This window comes from Hippoglossus stenolepis, chromosome 21 (assembly GCF_022539355.2).
Source record: "Hippoglossus stenolepis isolate QCI-W04-F060 chromosome 21, HSTE1.2, whole genome shotgun sequence".
Lineage (NCBI taxonomy): Eukaryota > Metazoa > Chordata > Actinopteri > Pleuronectiformes > Pleuronectidae > Hippoglossus > Hippoglossus stenolepis.
In genome coordinates, this window is record NC_061503.1 from 5,670,670 (window position 1) to 5,689,288 (window position 18,619).

General features: G+C 42.5%; 1 protein-coding gene across 1 annotated transcript; it reads right to left on the minus strand.

Annotated features, from left to right (window-relative positions):
• Positions 1-11,963: 11,963 nt before the first annotated feature.
• On the minus strand, positions 11,964-13,616 carry rasd1 (RAS, dexamethasone-induced 1). The gene is made up of 2 exons (XM_035145953.2): positions 13,251-13,616; positions 11,964-13,041 (listed from the first exon to the last, which is right to left on the minus strand). Exons 1-2 carry the CDS (start codon positions 13,519-13,521, stop codon positions 12,512-12,514), a joined length of 801 nt encoding a protein of 266 aa, XP_035001844.1. The 5' UTR covers positions 13,522-13,616; the 3' UTR covers positions 11,964-12,511.
• Positions 13,617-18,619: the final 5,003 nt, after the last annotated feature.

The window sequence follows — 18,619 nt, forward strand, 5'->3', positions numbered from 1 at the left end:
TTTTTCATCATGAGTTAATAATAAACTCTTGTTGAAAAACTGGAAAAAGCTTCAAACGTGGAAAAAACATGAACTTAACGTTACTGGAGTTTTGAAAGGACAGTGTCGGAAAAACTTTTGATAAGATGTGGAGCTCAATACAAGAAGCTCTGTAAAATGAATTGAACTGCAAAACCACCCAGCACTCGTCAATTGAGTGAAGCTCCAAAACAAGGAACAGCTTTCACTTTGTCTTGTTTTTCCGTGTGTGTCAGGCACTTGTAGTGGAGTCTAATCGTGAAATAAACAGATTTCTTTGAAGAAAGAAGGATTATCTAATTTAATTGTAATTAGACCGAAATAAACCCCCGATATCTCATCTGAAATGGCACAAACAGAAAATCTAATATATAATACACACACAGCAAACGTTCTGTGTAAGTTGACGTTTGAACCAATTTCTGAGTCATGCAACTCAATTTAGAGTCTGAACTAATTTGAGATTTGTCCTGCGCCCCTTGTTGTGCAGTGTACAGGGGGCTGCGAGGAGCGATCAGATGCTTCCAACGGCTCGCCAGACGGTCAGAAGAATTCCGGTACGGCCATCTTCACTGTCTGCGCAATTTGGCAAAACACAACCGCAGGAAATCTAGTTTATGGCTGGAAGCAACTGCACATGAAGAAAGAAAAAAGAAAGAATTCAGTTCCTACCATAGACTGTACACTCAAACATGTTTGAGAATGAAGAGTTTTACACTACATTTTACATACAAATGGACATTTTAGTTGTAAGTGTAACTTTATTTAGTCAAACGACTTTCAAGTTATTTTATTCATTCACATTAACTCAACATGATAGAAAACTTGAACTTGTGTAATAAAGGGTTCACTTGCACTACACTTCTACAGCATACATACTCTTTTGTCCCTCTCAGGATCCTGTAGTAGATCGATGACTGGTTTTCCACTGATCCGATTGGTCAGTTATTCAGACATTGACAGGTTTTGATCTCTTGATGACTTGTGAGTTATACCACAGTTCCCAACACTGATTAAACGTGGCAGAGAAGTAGCGAGGAACCACACATGTACTTCAAAAGCTGCACTGATTGCAGTTGAAGAGTTTTATTTTACAGTGGGAATAATTACTACAGCACTTAAAATGTTTCAGTCCCCGATAGTGTAAAATCAATCTGTTAAACAAGGGCTGCATTGATCTAAGCATCAGTTACACAAGCTGCTTTCATTTCATCATCAACGTCATTGGCCATCTCTTAAGAGATGGAGGACGCACTGCCTCGCTTTAACGTTGACTTGAAGATCTAAAAAAAAAGCCGGCGTGAGAGGGGCTGCAGGGTGACTAACCCCGGCGACGTGTGAGACTGTCGGAACACGCAAGTCAATAATGTTGTTCAAACCCTTGAGTCATCGCAGGAACGTTTTGCATCAAATCCACATCAGCAGACCTGGCCGGTTTACATGGCCAGTAATAAGCCTGTTATGTTGTTTCTATTTGAGTGATGCTGTGCGTCAGTGGATCGGCCTCCCTCCACACACACACACACACACACACACACACACACACACACACACACACACACACACACACACACACACACACACACACACACACACACACACACATATCAGAAGGGCCTTTGAAGAGAGCACCTTGTGTCATCGGTAATCAACTCCTGGGCTTTGTCTGCTCCCATGTAAAGCCTTTAGAGAAGCAGATTATCCTCACACGCAAGACACTCGAATCTTCTGTCGCTCATAAGAAAAGACAATATAAAGCTCCTCGTCGTACGGGGCCCTATTTTTCACATCCCTGCTGCTCCGCTGCGATTGACTTAAGAACAACCGCCACGAAAGCCCTGCAGGAGCCGCCTGCTGTGCACACTTCCTGCATAGTTAAGTAGATGATGAGTGAGTACTGAAAAGAAAAACGTACAAGTGGAGGAAGAGTAAGGTGACATTGTAACGGTTTTTAATTCATGCAAATTAAATAATCACTTGTGTTTTTATCATGGACATGTGTCCAGTAAAAATCTGACAAAGCTCGTAGTGATGAATCGTCCTAAAGAAACAGTGCAGTAAAATATGGAATTAAAAAATTGCAGGTAAATAGAACTCAGGAAATACCAGAAACTAAAACTCAGGTAACAAAGCAGGCAAACCTCCGTTACTGTAATACATAGAAAATTGTTGACTGAAACCGATAATGCTCCTATTATGATGCCTGTCTAGTACACCTTCTTTTGATTTATTATTTACATAATTAGTATTATTTGTAATGATTTAATAAATATTAATCTTAATATTACAGGTTTTTTAAAAATATTTTATTTGATCTGTTTGTGTATATGCATATTTGTATGTTTTTTTACTTGTGTGATGCATGCATCCTTATTTCAAGATGTCTTGTTACATATTATATCTTTAAATTAATTTGTGATTTCACTGGTTTGCATTATTGTAATTCCTGACTTACCTCTTCAAATCTCCAGGAAATCTTTAAGTGCAGTGGACTTAACTTATCTGAGTCCAGTTAAGAATTTCCCCTCTGTGTTTGCACCGCTTGCTCTCTGAAAAATGTTTCATTCAATCTGATAAGTGCTTTCGAAACCAATCTTTATGAAGCCATTAGTCTGTGAAACGCCACCAAACACAATGTCCTCAACTCATGCTGAGTTTGAGTCTGCTCAATCAATTCAAAGCAGCCAACGTGGGGCTGTTACAAATCAGCAAAGTGTTCAATTCAGATAACGACAACAAGACGTTATCTCAAGTGTGGACGAAGACAAACAGAAGTGATCTGGGCGCTGAGACATTCAACATGTACAGCTAGCACTGCTGCAGATGGCACCGAAATTAGATATGGGAGCTGTGTTCTGTTTTTTTCCAGATAAGAACATTATTTCTTTCTTCTTCAGACTGATTCCCCCAAGTCGGCCCTGCCTGTCCCCGACTTACCTGCCTGGTCTGAATCCTGTAAACTGCCTCAGCCTTGTGTCCCCGACCCAAGATCTGTCTCAGATGTCCTGGTTTCTGTATTGTAACCAGGCCAGTCATTTTGTCCAGTGAAAGGCAGGGCTCACCAGTAGATGGGGGAGAACCGGTGGGCCAAGCCCCCATCAGATCCCCCCCCGCCGCAACTATCGACCTCTGAGTCCCACCAGGCTCCTGTTACCAGGCGGGTTTCATACTCTGTTTCATCACCTCTGGGGCCGACGTCAGCTTTATTGATGAGGAGCTCGCCACCCAGCTGGGGATAGATTGAGTTATAGTTAATAGTAGAACATAATATTATATATCATCTAATTTATAAATACTTTTGAGACGTTTTCCCTTGACATGTCTCGCTGTCCTTCTGTGAGAACCAGGTGCAGCAGGAGAGAGGGCACACTGTGCTGCAGCACTGAAAAGGACGGCTTGTGCTCCGGCACAGTGAAATCCTTCTGTAACAGAGTTTCTCCAGTGATTGATTCTCCGGCTCTGTGGGTGTATTTCAGTCTGAACAAATGAATGAATGATGGGAAGCAGCTTCCTCTGCAGAGTGTGGTGCCTCAGACTCTTCACGCCGCTGTTGTTACCGTTTAACTCCTGATTACTTCCTGTGGCTCAGTCGCTTCCAAACTCAGTCAACCTGATCATGCTGCCTCAACAGGAAGCCACTGACCAACCGATCATCGTTTACACAAAGTCAACATGCACTTGCAAATCCACAATGCAGACTCACAGACTAAATGTAGATTGACCCATTTTAGGCTGCAACTGCATCAATACATACAGGACATAATATGATTGCACACTTGCCGTTCCTGTGTGTGCACATGACACAACAGGATGTCACGGACTCCTAACGCACACTAGCTCTTCCGGTTTAGTGTTTAACCACGAGTGGGAGATTAACAGTGACCACTGATGAAATCCCTGCTGCGGGGGTGCAAGGTCTGATCTTGAGAGAGAGAACCTGGCGCACGGGCACAAAACCGTGGAGTTAAATCAACAACAGGAGGAAAACGGACACGTAGATTTGAAGATCTCAAATTTATGAGTTGAGGCCCGTGTGGCGGAAAAAATAACTGCTTTAGCAATGTCACTCAATGCCCAGAATAAAACACTACATTTTACATTTTGACCAGATGATGGCTGTAAGCTGAGGAAAATGTTCAAATAAATGTTTTTGAATGGAAGAGTTGTCAGCTATGTGATGTTATTTTTAGGGAAATTTGTAAACCTGCCAAAATAAGGCTAAAAATAATAGATACAAATGAAAAACATTCTGCTAGTCTACTTAATTTGAACATTTAAATTCAATTGCCGCCTTTTAAAACACTTGTTCCTGTGCTAGACCAGCCTGTTTGGAATGGGCTGTTCTCTTGGCCTGTGTTAATGCTCCAGAGAATCATTCCTTGTCATCAAACAGTTCTACAATCTACTATTTATTGTGTGTGTTGATTCTGTGTCGAGCGTAGGAAGACATTTAAAAAAACGTATCCAACATTGAAAAATGTTCACAACTTTTAAATTTGATTAAATTTCCACTGAACTGAACACACAAACATCTGGACTGAGCTGCAGAAAAGTGAATATAACTGCTCCACTGAGTGTCCTTCTAGTTTCATCTGTGTTTCTTTGTCTGTTTGTTGGCAGGATGACACAACAACTATTGAACCGATTTCCATGAACTTTTGCGGAGAAGTGGGACGTGACGTACCAAAGATCCCTTTCAATCTTGGCCTCGGGTGATTTGGTGCTATACAAATAAAATTGAATTGAAAATCATTTTTACTTTGCTTATTTAATTCGCAGCTAAGCTCTCAGAGTTGTGTTTTAGTTGCAGCTCGCTGGCAGTGAAGGATTTTATACTTCGTAGGAGGAGGAGGAGGAGGAGGAGGAGGAGGAGGAGGCCGGCTGTTCGCCATAGACCCAGGATGGTAGCATAGATTAGTTCTGTTTGGGGAAAGACGGGTCAAGATCATGAGCTAACAGTCGGTGACAGGACACAAACTCTGGTTCTCTTCATAACCCACCACTCTAAGGCCTGTGTTGTTAGTTTCTGCCTCTCTCCACACAAAGGGTTCACTACATTGGTACAACAGAGTGTACAGTGTGTTGTTATGTCACTATGTACCATTGATTTGATCTCGGCATGTCTGAGCCATGTCTGGGTCTGCTGTCTGCGGTGCTCTGCTCAAACACAAATACATAACAGATTAAGGTGGATCACTGCCAGAGACTCTGCTACTCATCATCCCCGTATCATTTTGTGTAAGAGGTGAGTCTTGTGTATGAACAATCCGTCCGCTCACTTCTGTGTTGTGTAATAATTCAGACGGAAAACAAAGGTCTGTCTTCCATCAAAAGCTGCAAATATATTATTATATAATAATGTCAAAAATGATTCCGTTTGTTCACAGACATTCTCATGTCAGCTTCGTCTGTACATAGAATGCTTTAGTTATTAAGTTGTTACATAAAATGGCTCGTAGCGCTGAGGGCTCAAAGGTCACGGAACCGACAAATTTAGCCCCGCGATACGCCGGTCCACCTGTCCAGGGAGTCCCCCCTCCCCTCGACCCCTCAAAAGAATAAGCGGCGTAGGAAATAGACGGGCTGACCAATGTGCGTTGTAGTTTTCCAGTTGACCTCGCTGTTATTAGAAGATTTAATTAGAATGATGAGGTTATAGATGAAGATCCCATCTCGGGTCGTTCCTGGAGAGGAGCAGTGTTCAAGTAATTTAGTGCTGAAATATATCCTCCCACTGCATTCCTAGAATGCTAAGGAGCAGCACACAACACAAAGCAAAAGTCAAATTTGACGGAGCGTATTTTTTAAAGGGTTTTATTCTCTATGAAATGATCTTCTGCGCCCAGATCTTTATCCAGTGCTGGAAAACATTTACTAGAATTGTCAATAAATTATAAACTGAACCATCATTTTTTAACAGCTGTTGTGATATGTCTTGAATTTCTCTCTTTTACTTGTTTGATCATTTCTGTGGATAACTGGTCAAATGTTGCTGCAGCGTCTCGTTTGTTTTTAAAATGTGTTATCTATTTTGCAAAGAAGCCTGTTTGAGGGAACAGCTAAACTGTGATGAATGTTTCAGTAGCTGCCCAACGTTTTGAAAGAGCTGCCCCTTTTCCCCTGTTATTCCTAAAAGTGAAGTCCATTCACCCTGGTGTGTGTCAAGGGTTCGGTTGAGGTTAGATGAAGGAAATGGATACAGCTCATATCAGTTGTTGACAATTACATTAGTAAAATACGCTTTATTTTACAGGGCTTCTCAGATTTACTGGCAAAGACTGAAATAATTCCGGTTTATAGTCATGATGTCAAGTCATTAAAAGTCCATCCATAGTACTCCGTACGCTGCAGAGTGCTGATTTGGTTGTATCAATAATCAATGTCCAACAGCAGATTGGAAATAGGAAAGAAATTAAAAGTTGCCAGAGGTGGAGAAATCAGAATTAGTTTTTGTTTCTCCAGAAACAGAGGAGTGGATGGATGAATGGATGGATGGATGGATGGATGAATGGATGGATGGATGGATGCCCATGCTCAATATAGGTTTGAATGGTTCATATGTTATATAAGTATTTAAATAAAGGTAGTAAATTTCTACAGTTAAATACTACATAACAACGAGAGGAGATTATCCCCATATATAAATAAACCCATGGCTGCTTAAAAATTATGAGACTTTTACATATATTTCCAACAATTATGAACGTTTAGCATCGTATTTAACTTTGGTGAATGTTGTGTGCAATATACGTTTAGCATTTGCGTATGTGTGAGCGAGCCCAAAGGAGGAGGTAGCCACGACGTAGACCGATACAAGAGGATTATTCACTTTATTCAGGTAAATTATGCAATAAAAAAACGAGGCCTGGCGTCAGCTGAGAAGATCTTCTTGACGTAACCTTCCTGATGTTCCCAAACCGTGCTTTAACACACTTAAAGTCAGTTAAGACATTGCCTTGCCTAAAAACAGGATCCCACTTATCTTCACTGTGTCATTAGTCACCAATGTATCAATTAGATGTGCTTTCTCTCACCATGTGTCTTCAGTGACACACATCAGGCTCATCACTGACATTTGATTAAAATGGCAAGTAGACTGGAGTGAATGAAAAGCTCTTGCCTTTACTGCGGCATTACATTTCTAGGAAGCGTAGGTCATCAAAGTCTGAGCGACAAAAAATACACGTGTCCTTTCATTTCCTGGGCAGATCACCCGTAATTGCAGATTTCTCTGCCGCCGTGTGTCTCCCAACAAGAATTGTCCCTGTGTTGGAAAAATAAGTTTCTGACTAGAAAAATGTACGTTAATGCCACTTCAGGTCAGAACAGCAACTCGGAAAGAAGCAATCTATAGCATTTACGGCACGGCCACATATATGTGAATGTGTTGCTCCCTTAAACAGACAACTTTATTAGGGAATTCAGTTGTTACAGCAGCAGGCAGGTCAGAATGAGGTATTATTTTTTTAAGTCAATTGAATCATAAATACAAAATCTAATAAAAATGCTGAGTATGTACATTATATACACCTTTCACTGTAGTGGTTTGTATAGAAATGTTATAAAGTGAAGGGCAGTGGTTCAGGATGATTGGACGAGCAATATAAAAACAGTTTGTACATAATAAGGACATTTTGTGATATGCAGATGTCAGAAATGTGCAAAAAGTTATTTTCTGTTAGAAATAGTGCAAACGGTATAAGCAGAGTGACGTGAGAAAAAAAACAGTGCAGTATTTTATTTTTCATTTCGGATGGTGTGCTAGAGTCTGACAGGAGTGGGAATGAAGGAGCTGTAGGAGTCTCTTCTCACACATTGGGTGCAGCAGTCTGCTGCTGAAGGAGCTGCTCAGGGCCCCACAGTGTCATGTTGGGGGTGAGAATGGTGAGAGGGGTCATCCATGATGGAATTCATCTTCACTAACATCCTCCTCTCACCCACTTCCTCGGTGGAATCCAGAGGACAGTCCGAGAACGAGCTGGCTCTCCTAACCAGTTTATTTAGTCTTTTTCTGAGTTAGCTAAGTTAGATAAAAACAAATGTGAAGCAGATATTGCAAGTCAAATTTCACTTCAGAGCTCTGTTTCCGCTATAGAAGAATGATAATGGCTGCAGCCAGACCAGCAGTGACACAGAGCTCTGGGGAAGTGAGAGAAAGGTCACTGCAACGTCCTAAAACACACGTTTGGCCTTGTGAACGCAATGTCACGCAGGAATCCCTCGAGGGAATCCTTACAAATATGGGAAAGACATTCACTTGGACTCAGAGTTCAACTGATTCGATTTTGGTGGTGAAAAGTCAAAGGTCGCCGTGACATTAACACTAAAATTCACAGGATAATTAGAACAAATTTGACGTTAATATTTAACAAAACACAATTATGAAATACAAATGAGCCAAAGGGTCAAAGGTCAGCTTCACTGGGACATCGGAATGTTCTGCCAAAAACTTTTCTGGACAATGTTCAACACCACCACTACTTTTGTGACCTTCTTTCCTGCAGCTCGACTACAGATACGTGCTGTAGCACCGACCAACAGTCTTATGTCTGCAGACTTCACAAAGAGTTTTTATGAAAATTTAAAGACCAAACTTTTCTCATTAAGGTCTTTTAGCTGTGAATAACTCCTGCAGGGCTTCGGGTTTGTTGACTCAGTGCTTGAGTTTTGTGAGCTTCATTTTGAATAAACCTAGTTTGCTTTTAACTGGATTACACCGAAACGACTGAACTCGATTCCACGAAACTTGGTGGAAGGAGGGGACATAGGTTAAGAAAGAATCCAATCAATTTGGGGCTGATCCGGACAAATTGGTAGATTTGCACTTTCTTTAACATTGACAGATTTCTTAGGTAATAATTCACGGATCTTGATGAAAAACATGGAGGACTCATGTTTATGAGTGTGTTAGTTAGTGCAGCTTGATTGAATTTAAAGCGGACTGTCTTGGCGTGTGTTTGTGCTCATTCTAGTTTCCACTGTGAACACACTTCTTTTCGAAAACCTGTAGAATGAGTTTACTGTATAAAACTTGGACGATAGAGGCGGCTGGACTATGCCTGGCCACTTAAACTGTAACTTCACGCCTAAGTTTTAGCTGAAGTGTCTCTCCCTAGGAATTCAGAAAAATGCCTTGAGAACGCAGTGCTGGGAGGCGGGGCTAAGACACTCCTACCCACCACCCCAAACATACACACATAAGACAATTAGCTTACTCAAGCTAAGTTATCGAGGTTGTCTCTAGCTGTGAGCAATGGCTCTAGAATCAGCACAGACACTTTGACAGGAATGTCACACGAAGTCGAGGCTTCTCACCTCCGCAGCTTCCAGACCGCCGACACCATGGTCGTCTCAAGCTGTTTGAACGGGCGGCTATCTCAGCCAGCTTTTCGAATGGTGTTTGTGTAAGAGACAGCCGAGGGACAGAAAAAGATGGGGGACGTCTCCGAATGTTGGACGAAATGGCATGGATTTGAAAACAAGCTCAGCTTTCCATTTTCCCACTCAGGAGCCGTCACTGGTGGCAGGGAGCCGCCCACCTTTGATTAGAGGGTGTTAACTTTTTCAACTATATATGAATGTCATGCTTTAAAGACGTCAAAAACTGTTTGCTCAGCATTCGTCCTGCAAGGTCCAAGACACTTTGAAACACTAGGTGGCGTTTTGAGCCATGTACTGCCCTCAAATGTAGATGGTTTTTACAAGCTTAGTAATAAATATGATTTCAAAAACCAGCTTCAATGTGTTTCATCAAAAAACAGTCGTATAATTTGATTTACAACAAAAAACACATATCGGTGTGCGGTATCTCTTCATTTAGATTCCTGTTAGCTACTTCTCTGAGTAACAGTGGTTACTTTTCCTGGGGTCCTGGTGAATGTAAAAATAAAGAGAGTTAGAAAAGTTAAAATATCTTCCACTGGACCCACTTACATAACAGTTTAAATTAAATTAAATTTAACAAGGAGTCAGTACTGATTCAATATGTGAAGTTATGTCTGACGCTCAGCCTCCTTGTGATGAAAACAATGGATTAAACCCAAACTGGGCTCGTGTCAGACAGTTCTCAGTGGATTTCTGCAGCTGAGGGTTTACATAAACTGTATGGATTGAACCACAGATAACAAGATAATAAGATATATTAGATGAGACATTCCAAAGAAGGACTCCTGCTCGAACCCACACTCACCCTTTCATTGTCACAGCCACTTCTTTGTTTGTCCCACTCTGTCCTTATTTACAATGGGACATCTCCTCCTGCAGACGCTTGCACTAATCGATGCAATGGTGAAAACCTTGCACGGAATCTCACTTTACATATGTTTTTGTCCCTCCGATTACAGATCAGCTCCTGAATTTCATTATAACAGAAAGGGGTGTTGCTCTTCAGCTAACACGGGCGGCAGTGCACATTATTAAAATCCATAGTTATGTATTTGAAATGCATGCAATCAGGACTTGAGCACATGGCGTGACTGACTGGTAGGAGGACAGTGTTACAGTACACGGTCAGAGCGTCCCTGAATAACTAAACAATCACTGCCTCACACACGCACTGCGGCATAGTGCGTTGTATTATCTCTCTGCCTGTGTGTGTGTGTATGATGTGACAGGATATAGTATACAATACAGGATTATTACTGATAGTGAGGGTCGGGCACACACACACACACACAGAGAGAGAGAAAGAACTGGACGCTGCGTTGGGTTTGTCTCGGCGGAAAAGCTCGAGAGCAGGTTTGAATAATGTGGAATTAAAACTGATGATGACTGTGGTGTCTGTTAGAGCCGCAGGGAGATATTATTCTGCCGTGTGCTGGTTTGTTGTGCAGCCTGTTATTAAAATGCATGAGTGGATGCAAGGGTGAAAGTGTTCGTTTTGGCGTTAAAGACTTGTAATCTGTCAATTCATGATTAAAAAAAAAACAGGCAGCAGGGGATGCAGAGGCTCATCACGTTGTTACTGCCACTCTGAGGGCTGTGTGTGTGTGTGCGTGTGTGTGTGTGTGGTGTGTGTGGGGACTGGTCTTCCATCATTGATTGGTTAAAATCCAACCATAAAAGAAACACATATAAATGAAAGGTTTTATAAGTGTACAGACGCAGTTGGGCGGGGGTTATAGACTTTCACGGTCTCTCTACCCGCCTGTCGAGGTGAATAAGATGAGGCATGTTAATAGTTTATACAAAAAGGAATGAATAAGTAGCAACTACAACCTGAATTAGGGAAAGTTTGCTTCTAACTCTTGTGGGGACCTAAGTCTGTTTACAGTTCTATGATGGGGACTTGTCTTCCTTATGATGACAAACTTAAGGTTAAAATGTGTTTTGAAGGTTGGGTTTAGGTTAGGATTAGGGCTTGGGTTAAGTAAGTATTACAATGGTGAAGGTTGAAGTCAGGAAATCAATGTAATGTTGTGTGTGTGTGTGTGTGTGTGTGTGTGTGTGTGTGTGTGTGTGTGTGTGTGTGTGTGGCCACCTCTTTTTTCACTGTGGTGTCGTTTCATACCTGGTTACACTAATTTCATTCCCTTTCCTCTTCTAACAAACACATCAAAGTCCTTTGTGACTTGAGGCCTGTTTCTCTTTGAGCCATTTCCTCTTTTTATTTAATTCTCTTTGGATCTGGCAGCCACAGACACGGCCGTATACTGAAGATGTCTGTCACTTATTTGTAATACTCGGAAAGCTTTTAAGGTCTTGCAAGACTGCAAAGCATCAGTGTTAGATGTTGTAATACAGATAGTTCTGAATTGAAAAGCCAGTGTGTGGTTCTTCTTCTGCTGTGGTGCACAGTGTGGTGCACATCAGAGGTTTGGACTTAGCACCAGTGTCTGTGACTTTCAGATGCTTGTGAAGTAACCAGCAGGTTTGTTTGTGTGTAACGGGGGAAACATTAGACACACAACTTAAGATGAAAGAAATGAGAAGCACTGCAACCTTCATTCAATTCGAAGTTTTTAATTGTATTTTCAGATTTTTGTCTTTGCAAAATAAATAGACATTCACATTAAAAAAAACAGTTCAGATCACAACAAAAAACATTCAAGTGTACTGAGCCATTATATAAAAGTATAAGATGTAAACAACATTATTTTTGCTCCCCTGCTATAATGCACCTTCTGAGCCGAAGTCTCTCTTTCTCGCTCTCTATAAAAGGCATGACGTCAACAAGACACACTTTTACGCACCGATGCGCGAGTCTCACAAGGTATGAAGCCACATTGGGTCTGACAGACAGAATAAGCAAACATTCTCATATGTCTCGAGGGCACGTGTTATGCGTATTTTTAAGTGGTTTGCAGCGGACAGGCAGGTCCGGTCAGTGTCTCTGCGCCGGAGCGCGGCGGCGGCGGCGGCGGAGGCGGCGTCTCCACACCTCCTGTGTCAGTTTGAGCGCAGCCGGGCGCACTGGTCGCTTCTCAAGCTGACGCACCGAGGGTCTTTCTTCTTTCAAAGATCTGTGTTGAGCTGTTTTCGTCGCACTCTGCTCTTAACTGATCACGCATCTCTCTTTGTCTTTGGCCTGGCCGCCTCCTATCGCCTTCTCTTTAATGTACATGAGGTCGCTGTGCACGCTGGGTCTCCGCGCGCACGGGGTGACCACGCCGTACGCCTCCCCGACGTCCTTCAGCTTCTTGTTCTTCAGGGACTTTCTGTGCAGCATGTCGCAGTACTGCACGGACACCTTCCGGTGCAGGTCGGGGCTCATCTCGTGAGGAAGCTTGGCCAAAGTAAACAGAGTCTGAAACATCTTATCCACGTTCTCGTTGCGCTTGGCGGAGATCTCGAAGTACGCGCACTTTTCGTCTCCGGCCACCAGCTGCTCGATCTCCTCCTGCTGCACCTCCCGGTAAAACTCTCGGTCGCCCTTGTTGCCGCAGATCACCAGAGGCACGTCGATGTTCTCCTTGATCTTGTTCTTCAGACACGACTTGGTCTCGTAGATCTGCCGCTTGAGCCGCTGCACCTCCTGGAAGGAGTCGCGGTTGTCCAGGCTGAAGACGAGGATGAACACGTCACCTGGAAAAACAGACAGAAGGAGGGTTAGATACATTTGCTTTACTTTTAAAGACGCACCACAAGTCTTACAGTATAATGAGTGCACAGGTTCACAGTGCGCGCTTGTATGCAGCATTTCTAAAAATCCCCTTTGCACCATCGCGGCTGCGTTCTAAAGCTGCGTAACTGTAAACCTGCACAAACACAACAAAACAGATGTGGATAAGTACCTGTGAGTATGGACAGTCTCCTCATGGCGGGGAAAGGGTGGTTCCCTGATGTATCCAGAATGTCCAGCTGGTACACGTCTCCCTTGATACTGTACAGTTTCCTGTGGAAGTCCTCGATGGTCGGTGTGTACTGCTCCTCGAACCTCCCGTTCAGGAACCGGGACACGATCGCCGTTTTCCCGACTTTGGTGGATCCCAAAATCACCATCCTGTAGCAGTTCTTCGCCGGGATGTCAAAGTCGCTCTCGGAGGGAGACATTTTCTTAATCATGGTTAATCTCGCGGACTGCTGTCTCTGCGAAGTGCGTGTGTGCGTAAAAGGCGCTGAAGCAGCTGTGTCAGTCAATGCAAGAGTTCTGGGTTGCTCTGCTGTGCGTTTCTATCTGGTGGAGGGCTGGAGACTCGTATTTAAGCGCACGGCGGACTCCTCCTCCCCCTGCGCGTCACAGCGCACAGCGCAGCCCCCCGGTGCTCCGCTGCGCGCCGGGATAACAGCGGACCCAACTCCCACTGGTGCGTCAGACTCATTTCCAACGAAGACGGGAGTGAGTTGGGAGACAGTGACAGACATGAAAACAAACAAAATCTAAATAAAAGGACATTTTATTTATGTATGGGATGAAACACGGCAGTTGACGCATGGCCAAACGAAAAATAATAACTTCGTGTGAACATAAACAAGTTAATGGTTGACTCTTCTTCCGGCGTTTAGCCCGGTTTGGAACATTGTGCTGAACACGAGGATGAACTTTAGACATTTTCCCAAAAATATCACAGCTGGACAGATATGCAAAGCTGGATCTGTCTGAATATAGAGACTACATATACAAGTACATATACACACACACACACACACACACACACACACTTCTGCCACTGTCTTTGTTTGTGCTTCTCTATCTTATACAACGGGTCACTCATTAATTTAGTCAGTGACTGCTGCAGCTTCTTCATGTCAGCAGCAGAAGGGGCTGAGGATGGAGATGCTGCAGTACGCAGGGTGACCACAAGAGGGCACTCGGGGTACAATTTTATTGTCAGGACGCCACTTCCAGAGGTGTCCGGAGAAAGGCCTCTGCACCTTGCTGTAGAGGGGCTTTGTGTGTGTGTGTGTGTGTGTGTGTGTGTGTGTGTGTGTGTGTGTGTGTGTGTGTGTGTGTGTGTGTGTGTGTGTGTGTGTGTGTGTGGGGATGTGGACGTTTTTTAAACAAATGCAAGAGGATATGGAAGTAAATGGTTGTTTATCTGTAATGAACATGAAGCAATCAGACACAGAGACATATTCACGGAAGGGATTGATGGCCGGGATCCTGGGGATGGGGTTTGTGAGGTCGCTTCTTGTTTCCAGATTTTTTTCTATCTATTCTTTTATTAAATTGTGAATTTTTTTGAGTATTGTTTGTATTTTTCGAATATTTCTTTGTGTTAACTGACATGAACACCAAGGGCCTGCCTCACAGAGCGAGGTCAGTGCGTTAGCCATCCATCCTTCGGCTCAACTCAGATTTTCCTGTGCCATTAAGTCGGCTCGCCATTAACCAGGGTAGATCACCATGGTAACCCACACGGCACAGCTGCAGAGGATCAGATCCAAACCTGTCAACATCCCGACCACTGACCAAGCAGTTCACACAAACATGAGTCATCTTTTCTGCAGGAACAAAAGTATGGAAGTAAATCAGTCTCATCAGATTTTGAAATTTGAAAGCCTTTGAATTTTGCATTTGCATTTGCCACTGAATTTCAGTCTTCAAATTTTAAAAGCATAATATTCAACTGCTAAAATTCAGTTGCAAGAATTCAGATGCAAGAATTCAGATACAAAAATTCTGATTAAACATCGGGGTTACCAGGAAAAGCAATCGATAGTCTCACATCGAACCAAACCTCATGCTGGTTTGACGCCATGGCTGGTCTAGGAGCGTAGCTGACAGTATGGCGCTTCTCGTTGTCGCAAGCATCACCTGACGTCACATGACCACTGACACATGAACTGATTGGTCGGACGTTTGGTTCGATGTGAGACAATCGATTGCTTTTCCTGCTATCCCGGATGTTTAATCTGAATTTTTGCATCTGAATTTATCATTATACTTTGAAAATTTGAATACTGAAATTCAGTGGCAAAAAATACAAATGCATAATTTCAACGCAAAAAGAAATAGAAATTCAAAGGCTATAAAATTTCAAAATCTGATGAGACTGATTTACTTCCGTACAAAAGCACTTGGTGAAACACGCTCATAAATCACTAAAACTGTTTTACATTGAAATGCTGATGGACATATAATAAACTTTCTTAGCAGTGAATATTGATGATTTTTGCACAAGTTTCTCTCCTTCCAGCGTCGACTCTCGACAATCCAGATGCGTTTATGCTGTGACTCAATCCCTGTAGCTCAAGATAACACAAAAACACTTTGTGAGCACAATGTGTATTTTCTAAAAATCCTTTCTGTTTCCTGTCAGTCAGAAAGACCTTGTCTTGCATCAATTGCTTCTCTCCAGCACAAACGCACGTGAGTCAAATGTTCCCCAAACAGCCAGTGATGCTGACTCATGAATGAAGCAGCTGATGTTGATGAGCCAGTGTGAGGGCAACTCCAGTGCTCCTTGGCCTGATCCGTCCGCAGACAGCGACAGCAGCCTCAGTGTGAGAGGTGCCACGTGATTCGCTTGGATTCTGAAATATTAAGCTGTGGAATGTAAATAAGTACATCTCCTCAGCCACAGTACTCAAGGACAATTTTGATGAACTTGCACTCAACAAGGAAAGACAGTGAGACAACAGGCTCCTGAGCACATTAGAGCGAGAGCCACCAGACGCCTGGTTGGTTATTGTGGTTATTTTTTTGTCTCATTGTGGTTATTTCTGTGTGTTTGAAGTTGTGTTTACTGTCTCCGTGCTTGTTTGTGTGTCTTTGCAGTTGTGTTGTGTCTCTTTGAAGTAATTTTGTTTCTTATTGTGGTTGTCAAATTGGTTTTTCAAATTAAATAAACAAAGAACCTGGTCAAGGACCTCTATCTCGTTGGCCTGTTCATTAATCCATCCATGGTACTTGACTAATACCATTTGATGTTCCCTCATAATCCATACTTGACTGGACGTCAGAATGGATTATGATACTTTGTGCTAAATGTATTGATCAGCTATATTTCCGAGTTACATTTCAGATTAAGATTTTGAAGATATGAACATGTAAACAACTTTTATTTCCAAAGAAAGCACACTGAGAAAGTGTGACTGTCCCCTGATCCTTACAACTCAGGGATAATAAGTAAGCGTATTGTCCGTGTTAATGTAAGATCGGGTTAAGCAACTGCACACTGTGCGTCACAGGGTCAGTGAACGCCAGCGCCCAGCCAGTTCAAAGCTTGTGTCAAATATAAATGTTTTTCCTGAGGCGTCTTCCTCTGGTAAACAGGATCTAAGCATTGAAAAACAAGAGTTACCCAGACTGTCAGTGTCCCATGACCTGAATGTTTACAAGTTAGGTCTTCCAAGTCTTTCAAATATGTGTGTGTAGGTCAGCGCACAGGAATAATGTGTAATAATGTGTTCTGTGTGAGTAATAAAAAAACCAATAAAAACATAAAATGCCTCCATACTGCTTGTGTGGGGTCATCCAAGTGTCAGCAAGTCCCGACATTCATATTCGACTCGAAACAAGATCATATACAGCTTCATGGAGTAGGGTGATGCTCGGCCGCATTTTTCTGTCTGACCCTGTCCGAGCCCAACAGCCATTCTGTTTTGAGTCCGTGATGTAGCTTGCTTACGTTGGTCACTAGAGGGCGCCACAGCCGATATGTGTTTGACCAAAAGTTTAATAAACAGCATAGGTGTGTTCGGAAAGTCCATTTCGCTAAGGAACCTTCCAAACTGAGTGAAATGACCCGGGAGTATTTCAGCTGCCGCCATAATAAGAATTCTCTAAATGATAAGGTAATGAGCTTCAATGCTTCCTTACTTATCTCCTTTAGCATAGGAATCGTCACATGATCATATGATTTCATCTCTCTCACTTCTGTCCAGTCAGGAGTCAAAGTGATCAACAAACATATTGAACTTATAGTTCAGAAAAACATCATCAGAACTAAATACAAATATATTCCACCGACTCTGGAACGTACACAATATCCACTCATATAAGATTCTCTCCACATATATTCCATATATTATTTCAACATTTGCCACCTGTTTCTGTTATGATGTTTCTTCCTGTGAATAAGAGTTGATTAAATGTTTTATCTGTATAAAATGAAAACATCTTTTCTCAGGACGTGTCTGTTTTGGACAGGGAACGTTATTCTTACTGTCAGTGCACAGCCTACAGCACAGAGTACCGTATATTTTGTGCGTTTCTTTTTTTAAATGCAGAGTGCAAGTGCAGTCTGATTTTCTCTACACCGTGGTTCTCCTTTCCTAACTCCTTACGGTTTCTCCTTCTCATCTTTCCTTGACCTCGCAACGTTTTCCATCAGGGTCAAGGAATAGTGGTTAGGAAAGGAGTTTATTTGGACTTTCAGAATGCACCCCAGGAGTCAGTGAACTTCATGAGTGTCTGAACTCCCCCTGAACCCGATGTAGTGAATGTAAGCTGCACTGTTTGTGTTAGCCTGTCCCTCACACACATGATTATAGGGAACAGAGCAGGAGACATCGTGGGAGAGCAGGACTGAACAGAAGCGTAGTGAGACAGACAAAGGGAATATAGGCTACACAAGGGAGTTAGGGATGATTGAACACAGGTGAAACACATGAGAACAGGTGCTGAAAATTACAAGGACGGAACACAGGACAAAGACAGGACGTAAAGAGAGACAGAGACACAAGCTGTGTCTCAATACGGAGGCTGCAATGAAAGACCGAATGAGTGGCAGCGGGGTGTCCCAATTTGAAGGTTCCTTCAAATGCTGCCGACAAATGTGTCCTTTCACCCACCGAGCCACAGAGGCTCCACCGGGTGGATCCTTCCAGGTTCAACATATCCCATGAATCATTATACTTCTGTTTGTCAAAGAAAAAAGCGAGGCATGAACGTCAAGCAAATAACCTTTTGAGTCCGTAGCTCTGTTGCAAGGCGACAGCTGTGAGGGCGAGACCAGACCATTTCATATCAAGGACATTTCAGGTCCTTGGTACAATTATTTATTCAACAAGAGTAAAATTTAGCAGCATAAAACACATTAGGGTTTATTCATGAAAAGTCCATAAGTATAATTTATACTGTAGTTTAAAAAGAGACGGCCATAGCTGCTCTTCATGCCCTGCTAAAGAGGAAAAAGTAAAAACTGGTATTAACACTATACAATAAAAACGGATCAAATTAATCAAACCGACTTTACGTGCTGATACCTTCAATTTA